The sequence below is a fragment of the Salvelinus sp. IW2-2015 genome, linkage group LG35, assembly GCF_002910315.2.
Source record: "Salvelinus sp. IW2-2015 linkage group LG35, ASM291031v2, whole genome shotgun sequence".
In the NCBI taxonomy this organism is placed as follows: domain Eukaryota; kingdom Metazoa; phylum Chordata; class Actinopteri; order Salmoniformes; family Salmonidae; genus Salvelinus; species Salvelinus sp. IW2-2015.
This window is the reverse complement of record NC_036874.1, coordinates 1,258,786-1,280,724: the sequence shown is the minus strand read 5'-3', so window position 1 is coordinate 1,280,724 and position 21,939 is coordinate 1,258,786. Positions and strand designations below refer to the sequence as shown.

At 45.8% G+C, this 21,939-nt stretch overlaps 1 protein-coding gene, 1 long non-coding RNA gene and 1 pseudogene across 2 annotated transcripts; 2 read left to right on the top strand and 1 right to left on the bottom strand.

Moving 5' to 3' along the window:
• The first annotated feature begins 1,917 nt into the window (after positions 1-1,917).
• Positions 1,918-5,348, top strand: LOC111958754 (uncharacterized). Its single transcript, XR_002876573.3, has 4 exons — positions 1,918-1,992; positions 2,127-2,185; positions 2,801-2,865; positions 3,029-5,348. It is a non-coding gene; the product is annotated as an uncharacterized lncRNA (long non-coding RNA).
• Positions 5,349-5,902: 554 nt separating this feature from the next.
• Positions 5,903-7,667, bottom strand: LOC111958603 (trypsin-like; annotated as a pseudogene).
• A 2,550-nt stretch (positions 7,668-10,217) lies between these two features.
• On the top strand, positions 10,218-11,991 carry LOC111958751 (trypsin-2). The gene is made up of 5 exons (XM_023980006.3): positions 10,218-10,324; positions 10,580-10,733; positions 10,967-11,226; positions 11,465-11,601; positions 11,710-11,991. Exons 1-5 carry the CDS (start codon positions 10,261-10,263, stop codon positions 11,857-11,859), a joined length of 765 nt encoding a protein of 254 aa, XP_023835774.1. The 5' UTR covers positions 10,218-10,260; the 3' UTR covers positions 11,860-11,991.
• The last annotated feature ends 9,948 nt before the right edge of the window (positions 11,992-21,939 follow it).

The window sequence follows — 21,939 nt, the reverse complement described above, 5'->3', positions numbered from 1 at the left end:
AGTTTGGAGTGTGACTGTTTGAGGTTGTGGACAAGTGTCTTTTATACTGATAACAAGTTCAAACAGGTGCCATCAATACAGGTAACGAGTGGAGGACAGAGGAGCCTCTTAAAGAAGAAGTTACAGGTCTGTGAGAGCCAGAAATCCTGCTTGTTTTTAGGTGACCAAATACTTATTTTCCACCATAATTTGCAAATAAATTCATAAAAATCCTACAATGGATTTTCTGGATTTTTTCTAGTTGAAGTGTACCTATGATGAAAATTACAGGCCTCTCTCATCTTTTTAAGTGGGAGAACTAAATACTAAATACAATGCCCCACTGTATATCATCAACATACCAATTTGGGTTAACTGTATGGAATTGGTTTTTGGTCAGACAGTTAATGTCTGCAGTGAGCCAGCCCACTACACATCAGTAGGTGAACCGGCGTAGCAGCACGCAGAGCAGTATTGTGGGCCATCGTGTCTAACATGTGGGTTAGGACTTCCTGTGTGATGCCGAAGCGTACATCCTCCTCATGCTACACTCACACTGAGGAGACTCGCCCTTAGAGTTTCCACTGCTCGCCTGGTCACACACTCTCACACACTGACACACACTGACACACCACTGTCACAGTCACAATTCAGGGGCCAAGACGACACAATAGAATAGATTTGAACAGAATACTCCAGTTTTTACCAAAGTGAACTATGGTAGAATGCTCAATCTTAATTGGATATGCTAAACCAGTTGCTTTACTGTAAGTGTAGCTTCATGCAAATAACACACAGAAAGGACATTATTATGGCTATTACACTTTCAGCATGGGAAATGCATCTGCTCAGGAATGCTCTTGACGGAACCAAATTACTGCATCATCCAGGGGATCTTTTTGACATACAGCAATCATTTTCTCTCTGCATTGTTGGGAAGGGCCCGTAACTATTTCACTGTTAGTCTATACCTGTTGTTACGAAGTATGTGACAAATAAAATATGAATTAATTTGATACAACAATACACAAACGTACACCGACACGTGAGTTTTCTACACATTACATACAGTACAGATGTGTAGATAATGTTTATTCTGCTTAACCAAGTGTGATCATCCATGGTGTTGGCAGAAGTCGATGGACACACCTGCCCATACTGTCGCTGTGACATCAGAGGGACAGAGTCAATCCTGGTGGAGCCTTACCTGTCTGTCAGCGAGGAAGAGGAAGATGAAGATGACCTGGAGGATGTACAGCTAGTCATGAAAAAACTGGCCTATATGAAGAGGGTGTGTGTGGTTGTGAGCGGACTGGTGTGGGGTTTCTCTTTCACCGTCTCTTAGTGTTTTTTTTTCCCTCTCTCTCATCTCTCTCTCTCTCTCGTCTCATTCTCTCTTCTCTCTCTCTCTCTCTCTCTCTCTCTCTCTCCTCTCTCTTTCTCTCTCTCTCTCTCTCTCTCTCTCTCTCTCTCTCTTCTCTCTCTCTTCTCTTCCTTCTCTCCTCTTCTCTCTTCTCTCTCTCTCTCTCATCTCTCTCTCTCTCTCTCTCTCTCGCTCTCTCTCTCTCTCTCTCTTCCTCTCGTCTCTCTCGTCTCTCTCTCTCCTCTCTCTCCCTTCTCTCCTCTCTCTCTCTCTCCTCGTCTCTCTCTCTCCTCTCTGCTCCTCTCTCTCCTCTCTCTTCTCTCTCTCTCCTCTCTCTCTCTCTCTCTCTCCTCTTCTCCTCTGCTCTCTCTCCTCTCTCTCTCTCTCTCCTCTCTCTCATCTCATCCTCTCTCTCTTCGTTCTCTCTCTCTGCTCTCTCTCTCTCTCTGCTCTCTCTCTCTGATGGCAGATGGTCGTCCTGAAGAGTACCAGTTCCCATCGGACGAGCTCTTCGCCTGGCTCCATCCCCCTCCCATCCCAAACACCACTTATCAAGCACCTTTCCATCAGCTGCGCCTTCCCCACAAGCCCCCTTACGGCCCTCTGTGCCCGATATACTGGCCAAATACTCCCACTCTAACTCGCGTTCTGTAAGTTCCCCCAWACACACACTCTACAGAATTGATAGTAACAGTACCACAATGGAAATAAGAAGTCTAACCCATATTCACTGATAACTGGGGCTTCGGTAGACAGGTAAAGGTGTGTCCTTATTCCACCACAGGCTCACAGTGACACCCCCTCAGACAGAGCGCTCACACACCACACTGCCAGCACTAACAGGTGAGCTCTAAATGCCTACTGCAGTGGATGGATAACTGCATTTTAGGCTATTAAGACTTATTTCAAATGAATCAACAATATGGAAGATGTTTGTCGGAAAGAGAAGAATTGTGTACTGTAGCCTACATCCTAAAGAAGCTCAGGAGATAAAACAGGGCAATGTAAACAATGTTAGCTCACTGTTTGTTCCTCCCTTGGTCTGATGTTTACTGGCCGTAGCCATACAGTTTACTGAATCACCACTTTGTGTGTGACTTCCTCATTGAACTTGATTGAGAGCTCTTGTGTTCAGTCTCCTCCCCTTAAGATGCCAGTGGGAGGAGCTAGCTAGTAGTGAGGAGGAGAATTCTGGGGGGTTCAGACAACCGCCCACACTCCCAATCTCTCACAGGCCATCCATGCCTGTCCCCAATGGGACTTTCTTCAAAAAGTGTGTGTTTATTTTTAGTGTAACACAACAATATGCTTGCTATACATAAAAAAGTAAATGCGGCCACAAGTACCATGTTTTAATTGTAAACATTATTTGTATAGCACCTTGAATACAGTATTAGCTTTCCAAAGTGTTAAAACATGACGATGGTGAATGCTGTTGTTGTGTTCTCTGTGTAACAGTGAGGATTCTGTCTCAGAGCCAAACCTCCCCTCCTGTTCCGTCTCCTCCCAGTCCCGTGGAGAGGGTGAGTATCAGAGAGGAGGGGGAGGGAGGGAATGGAGGGCAGTTCTTTACCAAAATAAACTATTTTACAGGGGCTTCTCCACTTACTGTAACACACAAAAGGTTGACCCCTCACTAATTTCTCTCTTTCTCCCTCTCCCCCCCCCCACCTCTCTCTCATACAGTTGAAGTCGGAAGTTTACATACACCTTAGCCAAATACAAATACGTTTTTCACAATTCCTGACATTTCATCCTAGTAAAATTTCCCTGTCTTAGGTCAGTTAGGATCACCACTTTATTTTAAGAAGGTGAAATGTCAGAATAATAGTAGAGAGAATGATTTATTTCAGCTTTTTTTTCTTTCATCACATTCCCATTGGGTCAGAAGTTTACATACACTCAATTAGTATTTGGTAGCATTGCCTTTAAATTGTTTAACTTGGGTCAAATGTTTTGGGTAGCCTTCCACAAGCTCCCCACAATAAGTTGGTTGAATTTTGGCCCATTCCTCCTGACAGAGCTGGTGTAACTGAGTCAGGTTTGTAGGCCTACTTGCTCACCCATGCTTTTTCAGTTCTGGCCACACATTTTCTATGGGATTGAGGTCAGAGTTTTGTGATGGCACTACAATACCTTGACTTTGTTGTCCTTAAGCCATTTTGCCACAACTTTGGAAGTATGCATTGTCCATTTGGAAGACCCATTTGCGACCAAGATTTAACTTCCTGACTGATGTCTTGAGATGTCGCTTCAATATATCCACATAATTTTCCATCCTCATGATGCCATCTATTTTGTGAAGTGCACCAGTCCCTCCTGCAGCAAAACACCTCCACATGATGATGCTGCCACCCCCGTGCCTCACGTTTGGGATGGTGTTCTTCGGCTTGCAAGCCTCCCCTTTTTTCCTCCGAACATAATGATTGTGATTATGGTCAAACAGTTCTATTTTTTGTTTCATCAGACCAGAGGACATTTCTCCAAAAGTATAAACTTTGTCCCCATGTGCAGTTGCAAACCGTAGGCTGGCTTTTTTATGGCGGTTTTGGAGCAGTGGCTTCTTCCTTGCTTAGCGGCGTTTCAGGTTATGTTGATATTGGACTCGTTTTACTGTGGATATCGATACTTTTGTACCTATTTCCACCAGCATCTTCACAAGGTCCTTTGCTGTTGTTCTGGGATTGATTTGCACTTTTCACACCAAAGTACGTTCATCTCTAGGAGACAGAACACGTCTCCTTCCTGAGCGGTATGACGGCTGCGTGGTCCCATGGTGTTTATACTTGCATACTATTGTTTGTACAGATGAACGTGGTACCTTCAGGCGTTTGGAAATTGCTCCCAAGGATGAACCAGACTTGTGGAGGTCAACAATTATTTTTCTGAGGTCTTGGCTGATTTCTTTTGATTTTCTAATGATGACAAGCAAAGAGGCACTGAGTTTGAAGGTAGGCCTTGAAATACATCCACAGGTACACCTCCTATTGACTCAAATTATGTCAATTAGCCTATCAGAAGCTTCTAAAGCCATGACATAGTTTTCTGGAATTTTCCAAGCTGTTTAAATGCACAGTCAACTTAGTGTATGTAAACTTCTGACCCACTGGAATTTAGATACCATGAATTATAATTGAAATAATCTGTATGTAAACAATTGTTGGAAAAATTACTTGTGTCATGCACAAAGTAAATGTCCTAACTGACTTGCCAAAACAATAGTTTGTTAACAAGAAATTTGTGGAGTGGTTGAAAAACGAGTTTTAATAACTCCAACCTAAGTGTATGTTAACTTCCGACTTCAACTGTACATATTCCTATCTAACATTTATCTCGAAGGTGGAGCAGCCTGGTTAGGGGCCTCAGATTCAGTGAAACAGAAGAGACAAAGAAAGGAGTGAACGGACGTCAGAGTTCGGGTGCAGCCAGAGAGAGCGGGAGAGAACCATGTCCTCCTGACTCTGGGAGAAAAGATAAGCACAACATCTCTGACTGACTCAAGAATGGATGGATAATAGGAATAAGAAAGGTCCATTTCCACTGTTCCTGAAAAACAGCCATTGTTAATGCTCATGTACCTTAATGTTATATCTTAGTTATGCCTAATATGGAGGGAGAATGCCCTGTTATCTACTAATAATACATCAAAGTGAATGGAGAAGGACAGACTGATGGACAACTCACTGATGCCCTCTGCTGCACACAAACAGAGTTAGCTGCTGCACAGTTCCAATAACAGCTCAATCTTTTCATTGCTTGATGTGTGTATGTAGGCATTGAAAATATGCTACCTCATAATTTACCCCATACTTAAAACATATTGCAAACCTCGGCTTTAATTCATGACTGCAAATTACAGAGTGGGGCAGAGTCCCTCAGGATGTATGGCTAGTACGGTATATAGCCTACATACTATAGTTGTATGTTAATATGATCAAACATGAAACCCAATAAATATTTGCACCTCCCTCAAGTTGTTAAAATGTACTCAGAAGTTTGCCCACTGATCATACATTAAAAATCACATAGTAATGAAAGTGTAGTTCCTAAAACCGACAGATGGAAGATAGTGTAACTTCAGGCTTTATTTGTGTGACATGCTTACACACTGTGCTGATTCCACTTTAGTGAAATAGGAGGAGAAGAGAGAGAGGAGAGGAAGAGTTTGGAGGAGTGAGGTCTGAGAGACAGGGAGGAAGAGTTTGGAGGAGTGGAGGTCTGAGAGACAGGGAGGAAAGCAAGGTGTTACAATGTTGGCCTTCATGGTCTCATCGTTCCAGGGGAGGAACTCACACACTTTGACGTAGACTCCGGGGTATCCAGGCACGGACAAGCCCTGACCCCAGGACACCACCATCGCATCACCCAACACATACTAGACCACTGCCAGAGTCCCTGAGAGAGAAGAGAGAGAGAGAGAAGAGAGAGAGAGAGAGAGAGAGAGAGAGAGAGAAGAGAGAGAGAGAGAGAGAGAGAGGAGAGAGAGAGAGAGAGAGAGGAGAGAGAGAGAGAGGAGAGAGAGAGAGAGAGAGAGAGGAGAGAGAGAGAGAGAGAAGAGAGAGAGGTAAGAAATCAATTCAGGTTGATCCTAATATGTACCACTGTGTTTTCTAAATGACTGCACAACAAAGATAGCAAAAGGGCTCATCAAAAAGGTGTCATATACTATACGTACGTTGCATACGTCTCTGCCTCCGTCCATGTATCCGGCACACACCATCCTGCGGGTGAGCATGCCAGGGTAGGCCATCTCACACTTCTCATCCTCCAGTATGGGCACATCCAGACACTGCAGACGGGCGGGCATGTTTACTGAGAAGGAAGCAAAAGACAGGGATATTTAGTCATTTAATATCATTTTTCCATAGTCATACCTCTTCTCCGGGTGAGGRGTGTGTTGTTAGAGTGTGTGTGGATAAAGGRWCTGAGGGTATAATTAATGTTGGTAAAGTTTGTTTGGTAMAGTGTGTMTGGMTMTAATTTCTGTGGTTAAAGTTTTGTAAAGGTAAAYTGCAYMGGTATTTGGTCCGTCTCACCCTCTTCGGTGGCGATGTTGCCCCAGCCAGAGACGGAGCAGGGGAGGCCTGCYTATGGGCAGCRMGTGGGCAACGGGATGGGCTTCACATAATCAGTGATCTCCACAGGGTGGAACAGCTTGATCAGCATCATGTCATAGTCCAGCGTCTGGTAGTCATAGCTACAGAGAGAAGAGAGAGAGGCCAAGGGATTTGTATTGAATCATGTAATGTGATAAAACTCCATTCAGTCTCGGTTCGATTGTTATAAAATGGCTTCCCTAAAGTGATGTGTAAGGGGTAAGTGTGGGTGTAGCTTGCCTGGGATGCCAGATTATGTTTTGAGTCTTCATGAGCTGCTCAGTTCCCTCAAACACACGCAGGTTGTGCTCTCCAAGCATGATCTGCATAGCGTAGGGGCTGAGAGAGGAGGACGAAGGAGAGGAAGGGCAGAGGAAGGAGAGGAGGAAGAGGACAAAAGGAAAGACAGGGTGATACAATTATGATTACAGAGAAACCTCATGTCAGTTTGATAAGATTCAAAGTGTCACACTGCAGAAGACAAAGAATAGCCCTCCTTTTGGTCCATATTGGCCCAAAATCTGTCGTTCTGCCCCTGAGCAAGGCAGTTAACCCACTGTTCCCCGGGCGCCGAAGACGTGGATGTCGATTAAGGCAGCCCCCCGCAATTCTCTGATTCAGAGGGGTTGGGTTAAATGCGGAAGACACATTTCAGTTGAATGCATTCAATTGTACAACTGACTAGGTATCCCCCTTTCCCTTTCCCTCCCCTGCCCTCCACCCTTACTCACTTGTACCAGCAGTGAGCGACAGAGAGCACCCACTGCTCGTTGATGAGCACGGCTCCGCAGAAGTGGTACCCGTAGTTGAGGGAGGCCATCCAGGGTCGGGAGTGAGGTTCACACTCCTGGCCACCGATGATCTTACCATCCTCACGGGGCACTGCCACTGAAACACACAGAGAGAGACACCATACAGAGAGAGTGGTCACAAGAGGGGAGAGATGAGGACATTGWTGCACTCTGAATAGTATTCATCAGAATTGTTCTACATCACATAGAAACAGCCTGTTTGGTAAAAAAGTTGAAAGCTGTTATAAGCTATATGTAAMATTAATATTCCTTACGAATAGTTTTTGATATATAATTGGTAGAGTATATTAAAGTACTGTATGTGTGTGTCTGTGTGTGTGTGTTTAATTACCAGCAGCTCCAACCAGCAGTATCAGAGCGAGCAGTCTCATGGTGTCTGTCTGTCCGGTGAACACTGGCTGATCAAAGACACCTGGACACACGCATGGACTTTATTTATACACACCATATCTGCCCTCCCCCACCCAGCACACCCTACCTTACCCCCCCCACCCCTCAAACCCTACCTTACCTCCCCTACCCCTCAAACCCTATCTGCCCTCCCCTACCCCTCTCACTCTATCTGCACTGCCCTCCCATATGCTCACAACATTCACTCTACCCTGCTGACCACCCTAATCACCTCCCCCTCCCCTTACTCTGCCTTATCCCTAAACATACAAGCATACAAGGGCCACAATATTTTATTTAAGGCACCTGCATACACTTCGCTTCATACACTCCCCTACATATTTATTTGGACAGTGAAGCTAAAACTATTCATTTGGCTCTATACTTCAGCATTTTGGATTTGAGATCAGATGTTTTATATAAGCCGACAGTACAGAATGTCACCTTACATTTGAATGTGCTTTCATACATATCTGTTTTACCATTTAGATATGAAAGTACTTTTTATGTATCTAGTCCTCCCATTTGAAGGTGTCATAAGCATTGAGAGTGTTGTAGTGTGCCATCTGATTTGCTTAATATAAGGAATTTGATGTATAGCGTTTACTTTTACTTTGTACTTTTACTCAATGACAATTTAATACTTTTTACACCACTGCTAAATCAATCGTGTGACTCTACAAACTTGTTGGATGCATTTGCAGTTTGTTTTGGTTGTGTTTCGGATTATGTTGTGCCCAATAGAAATGAATGGTAAATAATGTATTGTCAATTTGGTGTCACTTTTATTGTAAATAATAATAGAATATGTTTCTGAACACTTTTACATTCATGTGGATGTTACCATGATAATCATGAATGAATCTTGAATAATGATGAGTGATAAAGTTACAGATGCATGAATATCATACCTCCAAGAAAATGCTAACCTCCCCTGTTACTTGTAATGGTGAGAGGTTAGCATGTTTTGGGGGCATGACCTTTGTCCATCTGTAACTTTCCCACTCATCATTATTCATTCATGATTATCCGTAATCAAGGTAGCATCCATATTAATGTAGAAGTGTTTCGGGAACATCTTATATTCTTACTTACAATAAAAGTGACTCCAAAATGACACAATACAATATTTACCATTTGCACAACATCATCCGAAACACAACCAAAACAAACTGCAAATGCATCCAACAAGTTTGTAGAGTCACAAGCTTGATGTAGTCATTGTGTGCTAGGAATATGGGACTAAATACTGAACTTTTGACTAAATTAAATACACTATAAGTGATGAGGGGACTAGATACAAAAAGTGCATTCATTTCTAAACGGTAAAACAGAGATGAATGAAAGCACCCTAAAATAAAAGGTGAAATTCTGTACAGTTGCCTCATACACTACATGGCCAAAAGTACACCTGCTTTTGTGTCCTGCCATTTTGCAGCTGAGACATTTTTGCTCCTAGACGTTTCCACTTCACAATAACAGCACTTACAGTTGACAGGGGCAGCTCTAGCAGGGCAGAAATTTGATGAACTGACTTGTTGGAAAGGTGGCATCCTGTGACGGTGCCACGTTAAAAGTCACTGAGCTCTTCAGTACGGGCAATTCTACTGCCAGTGTTTGTCTATGGAGATTGCATGGCAGTGTGATAGATTTTATACACCTGTCAGCAACGGGTGTGGCTGAAATTGCCAAATCCACTAATTTGAAGGGGTGTCCACATACTTTTGTAGTGTATAAAACATTTGTTCTCAAATCCAAAATGTTCGAGTATAGAGCCAAATTAAAGGTTTTATCTTCACTGCTCAAATAAATACGTAGGGGAGTGTATACCTAGCTGATGATTAACCAGTAGCTGGCAAACTGAATGTGACAGACATTTAGCCTTTTGAAGTGGCATGTGGCACACAAGGACATGTACCCATGGTTGGCCATATGCAGTATCAAAAGGACCACGGCTACTTAACAGCCTGTGCTCATCCCACAAGGTCTATTCGCTTTCCAATGTTGCATCTTACAGAACAACCAATTATTCTGTTGAATGCACTGATTGCATAACATTTTAAATGTGCAAATCATCTTTCTGTCTGGTTCTATTCAAATTTTACTCATAGAGCCTTCCTTATCTCTCCTACTATTCTTTAGTACTCTTGGTATGCCCTTGAATATAGGCCAGGGTCTGTGAGAGAAACGGCCATCTGTGATGTTAGAACTAGTACCTGAAAAGTACAAAAACGTTTTTCCCTCCTCTTCTTTGAGGTGTTGCAAAAGGTCTCAATGATCCTACCACTCTGACAATCTGGCCGACAGCACAACTGTTTCAACACTAAACACTTTCTGTCCAAAGGCCCAAGGTTGAGACAGCTGCAGCTGTGACTTATTCCAATAACTAAATGTCCCATGATGACATTGGCGTGAGGAATGGGATAAACGCATGCTCTGAGTACCTGGTAGAATGTAAGGGGAGTTTGTGATAAGATGAGGCATGATGGGGCAGGAGAGTTTGGGGTGGGGCATCAGGCACGAGAGACTTGGAAAGGGGGCAGGGCAGGGTGGAGGGATAGCAGTTGAGATAAAGGTATAAATGTAGAGAATCGCGGAGTGCACATGTCCAGTCTGGTAAATGAAGACTTGTCTCAGCAGCACGATGATTGGCCTGATTGTACTCACACTCCTGGGGGCTGCAGGTAACAAACACACACATAGAGACACACATAGAGACACGCAAAGAAACACGCATAGAGACACGGATAGAGACACACATCTTTTACAGCTTAATGCTCTTCTTTTGCCCATCTTGTATAATATAACATTATCTCTAACCTCTGCATCTCTCTGTCTTCTGTCACCTTCCTCCTGTCATGCTTTCTGAACACTACTCTCCATCCTACTCTCTTTCTCCTCTGACCCTCCCTCTGCCTTCCACTCCTTCCCTCCCTCAGCGGCAGCTCCTATGGATGACAGGATCGTGGGGGGTTATGAGTGTGAGGCTCACTCCCAGCCCTGGCAAGCCTCTCTTAACATCGGCTACCACTTCTGTGGTGGCTCCCTCATTAACGACCAGTGGATCATCTCTGCCGCCCACTGCTGGATGAAGTGAGTACTTCAGGGTCAATGTCAACCATCTTTTCCCTTTACTGTGCCTCCCTAAAGGTTTCTATTTTTTTCTCCTCTCTCTTCTCCAATTTTCCATCTGTCTTCACGTTCTGTCTTCCCCTCTCTCTCCTTCTTGTCTTCTCTGCCTTCCTCTCTCCACTTCTTTACCTTCATCCCTTTCTGCTCTCCTTCCTCTCATAAATCATGTCTTTCCTCTCTCTCTCTCTCTCTAGTCCTTGGAGTCAGCTTGCCATCCTGGGTGACCACCACATCTGGGAGCACGAGGGCACGGAGCAGTACATGTCTGTGGACGCCATCTACTGGCACCAGAGCTATGACTACCAGACCCTGGACCACGACATTATGCTGTTGAAGCTGGCCCACCCTGTCACTCTCAACAAGTTTGTCAAACCCATCGCCCTGCCCACGGCCTGCCCCAAGGCCGGGGACATGTGTGTGGTGTCTGGATGGGGAAACATCTACACCGACTCGGGTATTTATGTAGATGGGGTGTAGTATGGGATGGGGTGGAATGAGGATGAGATTGGGATGCTGAATGTAATCAACTAAAATACATTTTCCTTCAACTGTAGCTCACTGTAGGTCTGCATGTTGATGGGAAATCAGCAAGTCAATTTACTTGAGAGTGTAGCTACTACTTCTCTCTCTCTCCAACTCTGTCTCTCTCTCTTTCTGTCTCTCGTCTGTCTCTCTGTCTCTCCCTCTGTCAGTGTTCAACCCATTTAACCTGCAGTGTGTGAACATCCCCATCCTGTCTAAGAAGGCCTGTGAGGAGTCCTACCCTGGCCAGATTACTGATACCATGGTGTGTGCCGGATACCTGGAGGGAGGCAAGGACGCCTGTCAGGTATGAAGAATACCCCTGCAACCTCACAAACAGAACATTTAATTTGTTTGTTAATTCATTTATATATTAATTCATTATCTCTCTTTCCCCCCTCTGTTTCTCTCTCAGGGTGACTCCGGCGGTCCCCTGGTATGTAACGGAGAGCTGCATGGCATCGTGTCCTGGGGTGTTGGCTGTGCCCAGCCCAACTATCCTGGTGTCTACACCAAGGTCTGTGCCCTGCTGCCCTGGATCGATGAGATCATCACCAACTACTAGCCTGTACCCTCCACACCAGAGTAGAGAGTAGAGAGTAGAGAGAGAGAGAAGAAGGAGAGAGAGAGAGAGAGAGAGAGAGAGAGGAGAGAGAGAGAGAGAGGAGAGAGAGAGAGAGAGAGAGAAGAGAGGAGAGGAGAGAGAAAGAGAGAGAAGAGGAAGGAGGAGAGAGAGAGGAGAGAGAGAGAGAGAGAGAGAGAGAAGAGAGAGAAGAGAGAGAAAGGACGAGAGAGACAGAGAGAGAGACAGAGGAGGAGAAGACAGAAGAGATATAGAAGGCTGATTCTGTAATTGCAGGAATACAAAAAACATCTAGTCAATAAAATGGCACTTTGACTTCACTACTGTATGTTGTCTTTTTTATATACAATTCTTTGTGTCAATTAAAAAAAATACACAAACAATCATAAACTTAGATAACAGGGTAGATTACTACAATATTTAAAGTTCACATCAAACACTTTAATAATTCTTTTAAAATATAGATGACACAAAAGGACTAATACAATTGTTTAAAAATAAACGCATCTATACAGAGGTACTCTTCCATGTTTGGTCATTTCCTAAGGCACACCCACTACTAGTTTTCGTAGTACAATCAAATAGTGGACAATGGTATAGAGTACAGAGCAGGAAATTACGATGGCAAGAAGTACAAAGATAAATGGAAAAGTAACCATTCTAACCAAACCATATGCTAACCAGATGTATGGCCTCCATGTTTGCACTACAACACTGCCTAATGCTGCATAATAATGCAAATTGCTAATAATGATGCTATAGCTATATACATACTAATGTTATAACACACTATAGCTAAATAACAATGCTATAGCTTAATTTCGATCTAATGCTAATAATAGATGTATAGCTAACAACATGCTAATTCGAATACTGATGCTAACTCTACGTACACACTAGAAACTAAGTAAACAACTCAAACCTTGGATTCCTTGGCTCTATCTCATGTTGTCATGGAACAAAAGTGATCAGACATGAATCGGACATCTGCTTGTGAAAACGTATCTAAAGTACACCATTGTAACCGCATCCACCTTGAAGAACTGTAACGCTCAAATATGAATGAGGTGTGGAGGTCAGGCGCAGAGAGCAAAGGATACGGGTAAAAACACGCTAATGTCCAACCAAAAAAGGTACAAAAGGTTCCGCCAAATACATAGGCGTAATACACTCCGACCTAAGTACACTTTGGTACAACAAAACCCGTGACCAGCTGAAAAAACCCAAAAAACAAGAACACCTCTCACAATACAGAAAACAAGCCCGCACAAACACAAGCGGGCTAATCGAACTTAAATAACACCACCCTAACACCCCAACACGAAACAGGTGAAAACAATTAGACAAAACCAAACGAAAATGGAAAAAAGGATCGGTGGCAGCTAGTAGGCCGGTGACGACGACCGCCGAGCGCCACCCGAACGGGAAGGGGAGCCCCCCCCCCCGACGCGCCTGCTCCCGCAGCACGCCGACACCGGCCTCGGGGACGACCCGGGGGCCGAGGCGCAGGGCGATCCGGATGGAGGCGATGGAACTCACTCAGCATAGATGGATCCAATATGTCCCCCACCGGGACCCAGCACCTCTCCTCCGGCCCGTACCCCTCCCAGTCCACGAGGTACTGCAGGCCCCTCACCCGGCGTCTCGAGTCCAGAATGGCCCGTATCGTGTACGCCGGGGACCCCTCGATGTGCAGGAAGGTGAGGTTCCGGAGGTCCCTCCGCCCCCTCACCTTCCCGCATGGGACCAGCTACCACCGGCCTGAGGAGAGACACATGAAACGAGGGGTTAATACAATAATACGAAGGAAGTAATAATCGATAACAAACCTCGTTAATTCTCCTCAGGACTTTAAATGGCCCCACACACTGCGGACCCAGCTTCCGGCAGGGCAAGCGGAGGGGCAGGTTTCGAGTCGAGAGCCAGACCCTGTCCCCTGGTGCAAACACGGGGGCCTCACTGCGGTGACGGTCAGCGCTCCTCTTCTGCCGTCCACTCGCCTGACGTAATGACTCCTGGACGGCTCTCCAGGTCTCCTTAGAGCGCTGCACCCACTCCTCCACCGCAGGAGCCTCGGTCTGGCTCTGATGCCATGGTGCCAGGACCGGCTGGTACCCTAACACGCACTTAAACGGGGACATGTTGGTAGAGGAGTGGCTTAGTGAGTTCTGGGCCATCTCTGCCCAGGGGATGTATCTTGACCACTCCCCTGGCCGGTCCTGGCAATACGACCGCAGAAACCTACCCACCTCCTGGTTCACTCTCTCCACCTGCCCATTACTCTCTGGGTGATACCCCGAGGTCAGGCTGACCGAGACCCCCAGACGTTCCATAAATTCCCTCCACACTCGGGAGGTAAACTGGGGACCCCGATCAGAAACGATGTCCTCGGGCACCCCGTAGTGCCGGAAGACATGGGTGAATAGTACCTCCGCAGTCTGCAGGGCCGTAGGGAGACCGGGCAACGGGATAAGACGGCAGGACTTCGAGAACCGATCCACAACGACCAGGATCATCGTGTTTCCCTGAGACGGGGGAAGGTCAGTGAGAAAATCCACCGATAGATGGGACCACGGCCGTTGTCTAACAGGGAAGGGTTGTAACTTCCCTCGTGGCAGGTGCCCAGGAGCCTTACTCTGAGCGCACACCGAACAGGAGGAGACATAGAATTGCACGTCCTTCACTAAGGTGGGCCATCAGTACTTCCCCCTAAGACTTCGCACTGTCCTCGAAATACCCGGGTGACCTGACGAGGGTAGACTATGAGCCCATCGAATCAATTGATCACGAACAGCGAGCCTACGACCCTCCGGGCACTGTGGAGGTGCAGGTTCCTCCCTTAGCGCCCGCTCGATGTCCGCGTCCACCTCCCATACTACCGGTGCCACCAGCCTAGCCGCCGGAATGATGGGAGTAGGATCGATGGACCGGTCATAGAGACGGGACAGCGCGTCGGCCTTAGTGTTGAGGGAACCTGGCCGATACGAGATCGTAAATTGAAATCTAGTGAAATACATGGCCCACCTTGCCTGACGAGGATTCAGTCTCCTAGCTGCTCGGATATACTCCAGGTTACGGTGGTCAGTCCAGATGAGGAAAGGGTGCTTAYCCCCCTSAAGCCAGTGTCTCCACACTTTCAGGGCCTTAACCATAGCCAACAACTCCCTGTCCCCCACATCATAGTTTTGCTCCGCCGGCCCGAGCTTCTTCGAAAAAAAAGCACAGGGGCGGAGCTTCGGTGGCGTACCCGAGCGCTGTGAAAGCACGGCTCCAACCCCAGCCTCGGATGCGTCCACCTCTACTATGAACGCCAAAGAAGGGTCCGGATGCGCCAACACTGGCGTGTCGGTGAACAGCGCCTTCAAACGACGGAAAGCTCCGTCCGCCTCTGCTGACCACTGCAAACGCACCGGCCCCCCCTTCAGCAGTGAGGTAATGGGAGCCGCTACCTGGCCAAAACCCCGGATAAACCTCCGGTAGTAATTGGCAAACCCTAAGAACCGCTGCACCTCTTTTACCGTGGTCGGAGTCGGCCAATTACGCACAGCCTTGACGTGGTCACACTCCATCACCACCCCCGAGGTGGAAATGCGATAACCCAGGAAGTAAACGGCTCGTTTGGAAAACTCACATTTCTCCGCCTTCACATACAMGTCATGCTCCAGCAGTTGCCCAAGAACCTTGCGCACCAGAGACACATGCGCAGCGCGTGTGGCGGAGTAGATCAAGATATCGTCAACATACACCACCACACCCTGTCCGTGCAGGTCTCTGAGAATCTCGTTGACGAAGGATTGAAAGATGGCTGGAGCATTCTTTAACCCGTACGGCATGACGAGGTACTCATAATGGCCAGATGTGGTACTAAACGCGGTTTTCCACTCATCTCCCTCCCGAATATGCACCAGATTATACGCGCTCCTGAGGTCCAGTTTTGTGAAGAACCGCGCCCCGTGAAATGATTCCACCGCCGTAGCGATGAGAGGTAGTGGGTAACTAAACCCCACCGTGATAGAATTGATTGATTGACTGTAGACCCTGCCACATACCTCTCGTGTCTGAGCCGTTGAATTGCGACTCTAGTTTGCGACTCTACTTTGTCTCTATACTGACGCTTAGCTTGTTTGATTGCCTTGCGGAGGGAATAGCTACACTGTTTGTATTCGGTCATGTTTCTGGTCACCTTGCCCTGATTAAAAGCAGTGGTTCGCGCTTTCAGTTTCGCACGAATGCTGCCATCAATCCACGGTTTCTGGTTGGGGAATGTTTTAATAAACGCTGTGGGTACAACATCACCGATGCACTTGCTAATAAACTCGCTCACCGAATCAGCGTATTCGTCAATGTTGTTGTTTGACGCAATGCGGAACATATCCCCAGTCCACGTGATCGAAGCAATCTTGAAGCGTGGAATCAGATTGGTCGGACCAGCGTTCAACAGACCTGAGCGGCGGGAGCTTCCGGTTTTAGTTTTCTGTCTATAGGCTGGAAGCAAACAAAATGGAGTCGTGGTCAGCTTTTCCGAAAGGAGGGCGGGGAGGGCCTTATATGCGTTGCGGAAGTTAGAATTACTATATCCAGGGTTTTACCAGCCCTGGTGTTGCACCATCGATATGCTGATAGAATTTAGGGAGTCTTGTTTTCAGATTAGCCTTGGTTAAAATCCCCAGCTACAATGAATGCAGCCTCGGGATATGTGTTTCCCAGTTTACATAGAGTCAATGAAGTTCGTTCAGGCCATCGATGTGTCTGCTTGGGGGAATATATGCGGCTGTGATTATAATCGAAGAGAATTCTCTTGGTAGATAATGCGGTCGGCATTTGATTGTGAGGAAATTCTAAGTCAGGTGTACAAAGGACTTGAGTTCCTGTATGTTGTTATGATCACACCACATCTCGTTAATCATAAGGCATACCCCCCCCCCCCCCTTATTCTTACCAGAAAGATGCTTGTGTCTGTCGGTGTGATGCGTGAAGAAACCAGCTGGCTGTACTAACTCCGATAGCGTGTCTCGAGTGAGCCATGTTTCCGTGAAGCAAAGAACGTTACAGTCTCTTATGTCTCTCTTGGAATGCTACCCTTGCTCGGAGTTCATCTACCTTGTGGTCAAGAGACTGGACATTGGCGAGTAGTATGCTCGGGAGCGGTGCGCGATGTGCCCGTCTCCGGAGCATGACCAGAAGACCACTTCGTCTGCCCCTTTTACAGCGTCGTTGTTTTGGTTCTCCGGCTGGGATCCAATCCATTGTCCTGGGTGGTTGGCAAAACAAGGCCAAATCTACACTGGAGTTTCCTACCAAGAAGACAGTGAATGTTCCTGAGTGGCAGAGTTACAGTTTTAACTTAAATCTGCTTATATGACAAGACCTGAAAATGGTTGTATAGCAATAATCAACAACCAATTTGACAGAGCTTGAAGAATTTAGAAAATAAGAAGAAGAAAATGTAGCACAATCCAGGTGTGGAAAGCTCTCATAGACTAACCCAGAAAGACTCACAGCTTTGATCGCTGCCAAAGGTGATTCTACAAATATTGACTCAGGGGTATGAATTCTTATGTTTATTTATTTTAATTTTTATTTCACCTTTATTTAACCAGGTAGGCCAGTTGAGAACAAGTTCTCATTTACAACTGCGACCTGGCCAAGGTAAAGCAAAGCAGTGCGACAAAAACAACAACACAGAGTTACACATGGAATAAACAAATGTACAGTCAATAACACAATGGAAAAGTCTATACACTATGGCAATAAATAGGCCATAGTGCCAAAATAATTACAATTTAGCAATTAAACACTGGAGTGATATATGTGCAGAAGATGAATGTGCAAGTAGAGATACTGGGATGCAAACGAGCAAAATAAAATAAAAAATATATATATACAGTGGGGCAAAAAAGTATTTAGTCAGCCACCATTGTGCAAGTTCTCTCACTTAAAAAGATGAGAGAGGCCTGTAATTTTCATCATAGGTACACTTCAACTATGACAGACAAAATTAGGGGGAAGAAATCCAGAAAATCACATTGTAGGATTTTTTATGAATTTATTTGCAAATTATGGTGGAAAATAAGTATTTGGTCAATAACAAAAGTTTATCTCAATACTTTGTTATATACCCTTTGTTGGCAATGACAGAGGTCAAACGTTTTCTATAAGTCTTCACAAGGTTTTCACACACTGTTGCTGGTATTTTGGCACATTCCTCCATGCAGATCTCCTCTAGAGCAGTGATGTTTTGGGGCTGTTGCTGGGCAACACGGACTTTCAACTCCCTCCAAAGATTTTCTATGGGGTTGAGATCTGGAGACTGGCTAGGCCACTCCAGGACCTTGAAATGCTTCTTACGAAGCCACTCCTTTGTTGTGTGTGTTTGGGATCATTGTCATGCTGAAAGACCCAGCCACGTTTCATCTTCAATGCCCTTGCTGATGGAAGGAGGTTTTCACTCAAAATCTCACGATACATGACCCCATTCATTCTMTCCTTTACACGGATCAGTCGTCCTGGTCCCTTTGCAGAAAAACAGCCCCAAAGCATGATGTTTCCACCCCCATGCTTCACAGTAGGTATGGTGTTCTTTGGATGCAACATCAGCATTCTTTGTCCTCCAAACACGACGAGTTGAGTTTTTACCAAAAGTTATATTTTGGTTTCATCTGACCATATAACATTCTCCCAATCTTCTTCTGGATCATCCAAATGCTTTCTAGCAAACTTCAGACGGGCCTGGACATGTACTGGCTTAAGCAGGGGGACACGTCTGGCACTGGCAGGATTTGAGTCCCTGGCGGCGTAGTGTGTTACTGATGGTAGGCTTTGTTACTTTGGTCCAGCTTCTGCAGGTCATTCACTAGGTCCCCCGTGTGGTTCTGGGATTTTTGCTCACCGTTCTTGTGATCATTTTGACCCCACGGGGTGAGATCTTGCGTGAGCCCCAGATCGAGGGAGATTATCAGTGGTCTGTATGTCTTCCATTTCTAATAATTGCTCCCACAGTTGATTTCTTCAAACCAAGCTGCTTACCTATTGCAGATTCAGTCTTCCCAGCCTGGTGCAGGTCTACAATTTTGTTTCTGGTGTCCTTTGACAGCTCTTTGGTCTTGGCCATAGTGAGTTTGGAGTGTGACTGTTTGAGGTTGTGGACAGGTGTCTTTTATACTGATAACAAGTTAAACAGGTGCCATTAATACAGGTAACGAGTGGAGGACAGAGGCCCTCTTAAAGAAGAAGTTACAGGTCTGTGAGAGCCAGAAATCTTGCTCTTGTTTGTTATTGACCAAATACTTATTTTCCACCATAATTTGCAAATAAATTCATTAAAAATCCTACAATGTGATTTTCTGGATTTTTTTTTCTCATTTTGTCTGTCATAGTTGAAGTGTACCTATGATGAAAATTACAGGCCTCTCTCATCTTTTTAAGTGGGAGAACTTGCACAATTGGTGGCTGCTATGGTGACCAGTGACCTGAGATAAGGCATGGCTTTACCTAGCAGAGACTTGTAGATGACCTGGAGCCAGTGGGTTTGGCGACGAGTATGAAGCGTGGGCCAGCCAACGAGAGAGTACAGGTCGCAGTGGTGGGTAGTATATTGGGCTTTGGTGACGAAACGGGTGGCACTGTGATAGACTGCGTCCAATTTGTTGAGTAGAGTGTTGGAGGCTATTTTGTAAATGACATCGCCGAAGTCAAGGATCAGTAGGATGGTCAGTTTTACGAGGGCATGTTTGGCAGCATGAGTGAAGGATGCTTTGTTGCGAAATAGGAAGCCAATTCTAGATTTAACTTTGGATTGGAGATGTTTGATGTGAGTCTGGAAGGAGAGTTTACAGTCTAACCAGACACCTAGGTGTTTGTAGTTGTCCAAATATTCTATGTCAGAACCGTCCAGAGTAGTGATGCTGGACGGGCGGGCTGGTGCAGGCTGCGATCGGTTGAAGATCATGCATTTAGTTTTACTTGCATTTAAGAGCAGTTGGAGGCCACGGAAGGAGAGTTGTATGGCATTGAAGCTCATCTGGAGGTTAGTTAACACAGTGTCCAAAGAAGGGCCAGAGGTATACAGAATGGTGTCGTCTGCGTAGAGGTGGATCAAAGAATCACCAGCAGCAAGAGCAACATCATTGATATATACAAAGAAGCGAGTCAGCCCGAGAATTGAACCCTTTGGCACCCCCATAGAGACTGCCAGAGGTCCGGACAACAGGCCCTCCGATTTGACACACTGAACTCTATCAAAGAAGTAGTTGGTGAACCAGGCGAGGCAGTCATTTGAGAAACCAAGGCTGTTGAGTCTGCCAATAAGAATGTTGTGATTGACAGAATCGAAAGCCTTAGCCAGGTCGATGAATACGGTTGCACAGTAATGTCTCTTATCGATAGTGGTTATGATATCGTTTAGGACCTTGAGCGTGGCTGAGGTGCACCCATGACCAGCTCTGAAACCAGATTGCATAGTGGAGAAGGTATGGTGGGATTCGAAATGGTCGGTAATCTGTTTGTTAACTTGGCTTTCGAAGACCTTAGAAAGGCAGGGTAGAATAGATATAGGTCTGTAGCAGTTTGGGTCTAGAGTGTCACCCCCTTTGAAGAGGGGGATGACCGCGGCATCTTTCCAAACTATGGGAATCTCAGACGATATGAAAGAGAGGTTGAACAGGCTAGTAATAGGGGTTGCAACAATTTCGGCAGATAATTTTAGAAAGAGAGGGTCCAGATTGTCTAGCCCGGCTGATTTGTAGGGGGCCAGATTTTGCAGCTCTTTCAGAACATCAGCTATCTGGATTTGGGTGAAGGAGAAGTAGGGGAGGTTTGGGCGAGTTGCTGTGGGGAGTGCAGAGCTGTTGACCGGGGTAGGGGTAGCCAGGTGGAAAGCATGGCCAGCAGTAGAGAAATGCTTATTGAAATTCTCGATTATAGTGGATTTATCGGTGGTGACAATGTTTCCTAGCCCCAATGCAGTGGGCAGCTGGGAGGAGGTGCTTTTATTCTCCATGGACTTTACAGTGTCCCAGAACTTTTTTTAGTTTGTTTTACAGGATGCAAATTTCTGCTTGAAAAAGCTAGCCTTAGCTTTCCTAACTGCCTGTGTATGTCTGTTCCTAACTTCCCTGAAGTTAGGAAAAGTTGCATATCACAGGGGCTGTTCGATGGTATTGCAGTACGCCACAGGATGTTTTTGTGCTGGTCAAGGCCAGTCAGTTCTGGAGAGAACGAGAGAACCAAGGGCTATATCTGTTCCTGGTTCTACATTTTTTGAATGGGGCATGCTTATTTAAGATGGTGAGGAAGGCACTTTTAAAGAATAACCAGGCATCCTCTACTGACGAGATGAGGTCAATATCCTTCCAGGATACCCGGGCCAGGTCGAATTGAAAGGCCTGCTCGCTGAAGTGTTTTATGGAGCGTTTGACAGTGATGAGGGGTGGTCGTTTGACCGCAGACCCATTACGGTTGCAGGCAATGAGGCAGTGATCGCTGAGATCTTGGTTGAAAACATTAAAGGTGTATTTGGAGGGCAAGTTGGTTAGGATGATATCTATGAGGGTGCCCGTGTTTACGGATTTGGGGTTGTACCTGGTGGGTTCATTGATAATTTGTGTGAGATTGTGGGCATCAAGCTTAGATTGTAGGATGGCCGGGGTGTTAAGCATGTCCCAGTTTAGGTCACATAGCAGCACGAGCTCTGAGGATAGATGGGGGGCAATCAATTCACATATGGTGTCCAGGGCACAGCTGGGGGCAGAGGGTGGTCTATAGCAAGCGGCAACAGTGAGAGACTTGTTTCTGGAAAGATGTTTTTTTTAAAGTAGAAGTTTGAATTGTTTGGGTACAGACCTGGATAGTAAGACAGAACTCTGCAGGCTTCCTCTGCAGTAGATTGCAACACCGCCTTCTTTGGCAGTCCTATCTTGTCGGAAAATGTTATAGTTAGGGATGGAAATGTCAGGGTTTTTGGTGGACTTCCTAAGCCAGGATTCAGACACGGCTAGGACATCCGGGGTGGCAGAGTGTGCTAAAGCAGGGAATAAAACATACTTAGGGAGGAGGCTTCTAATG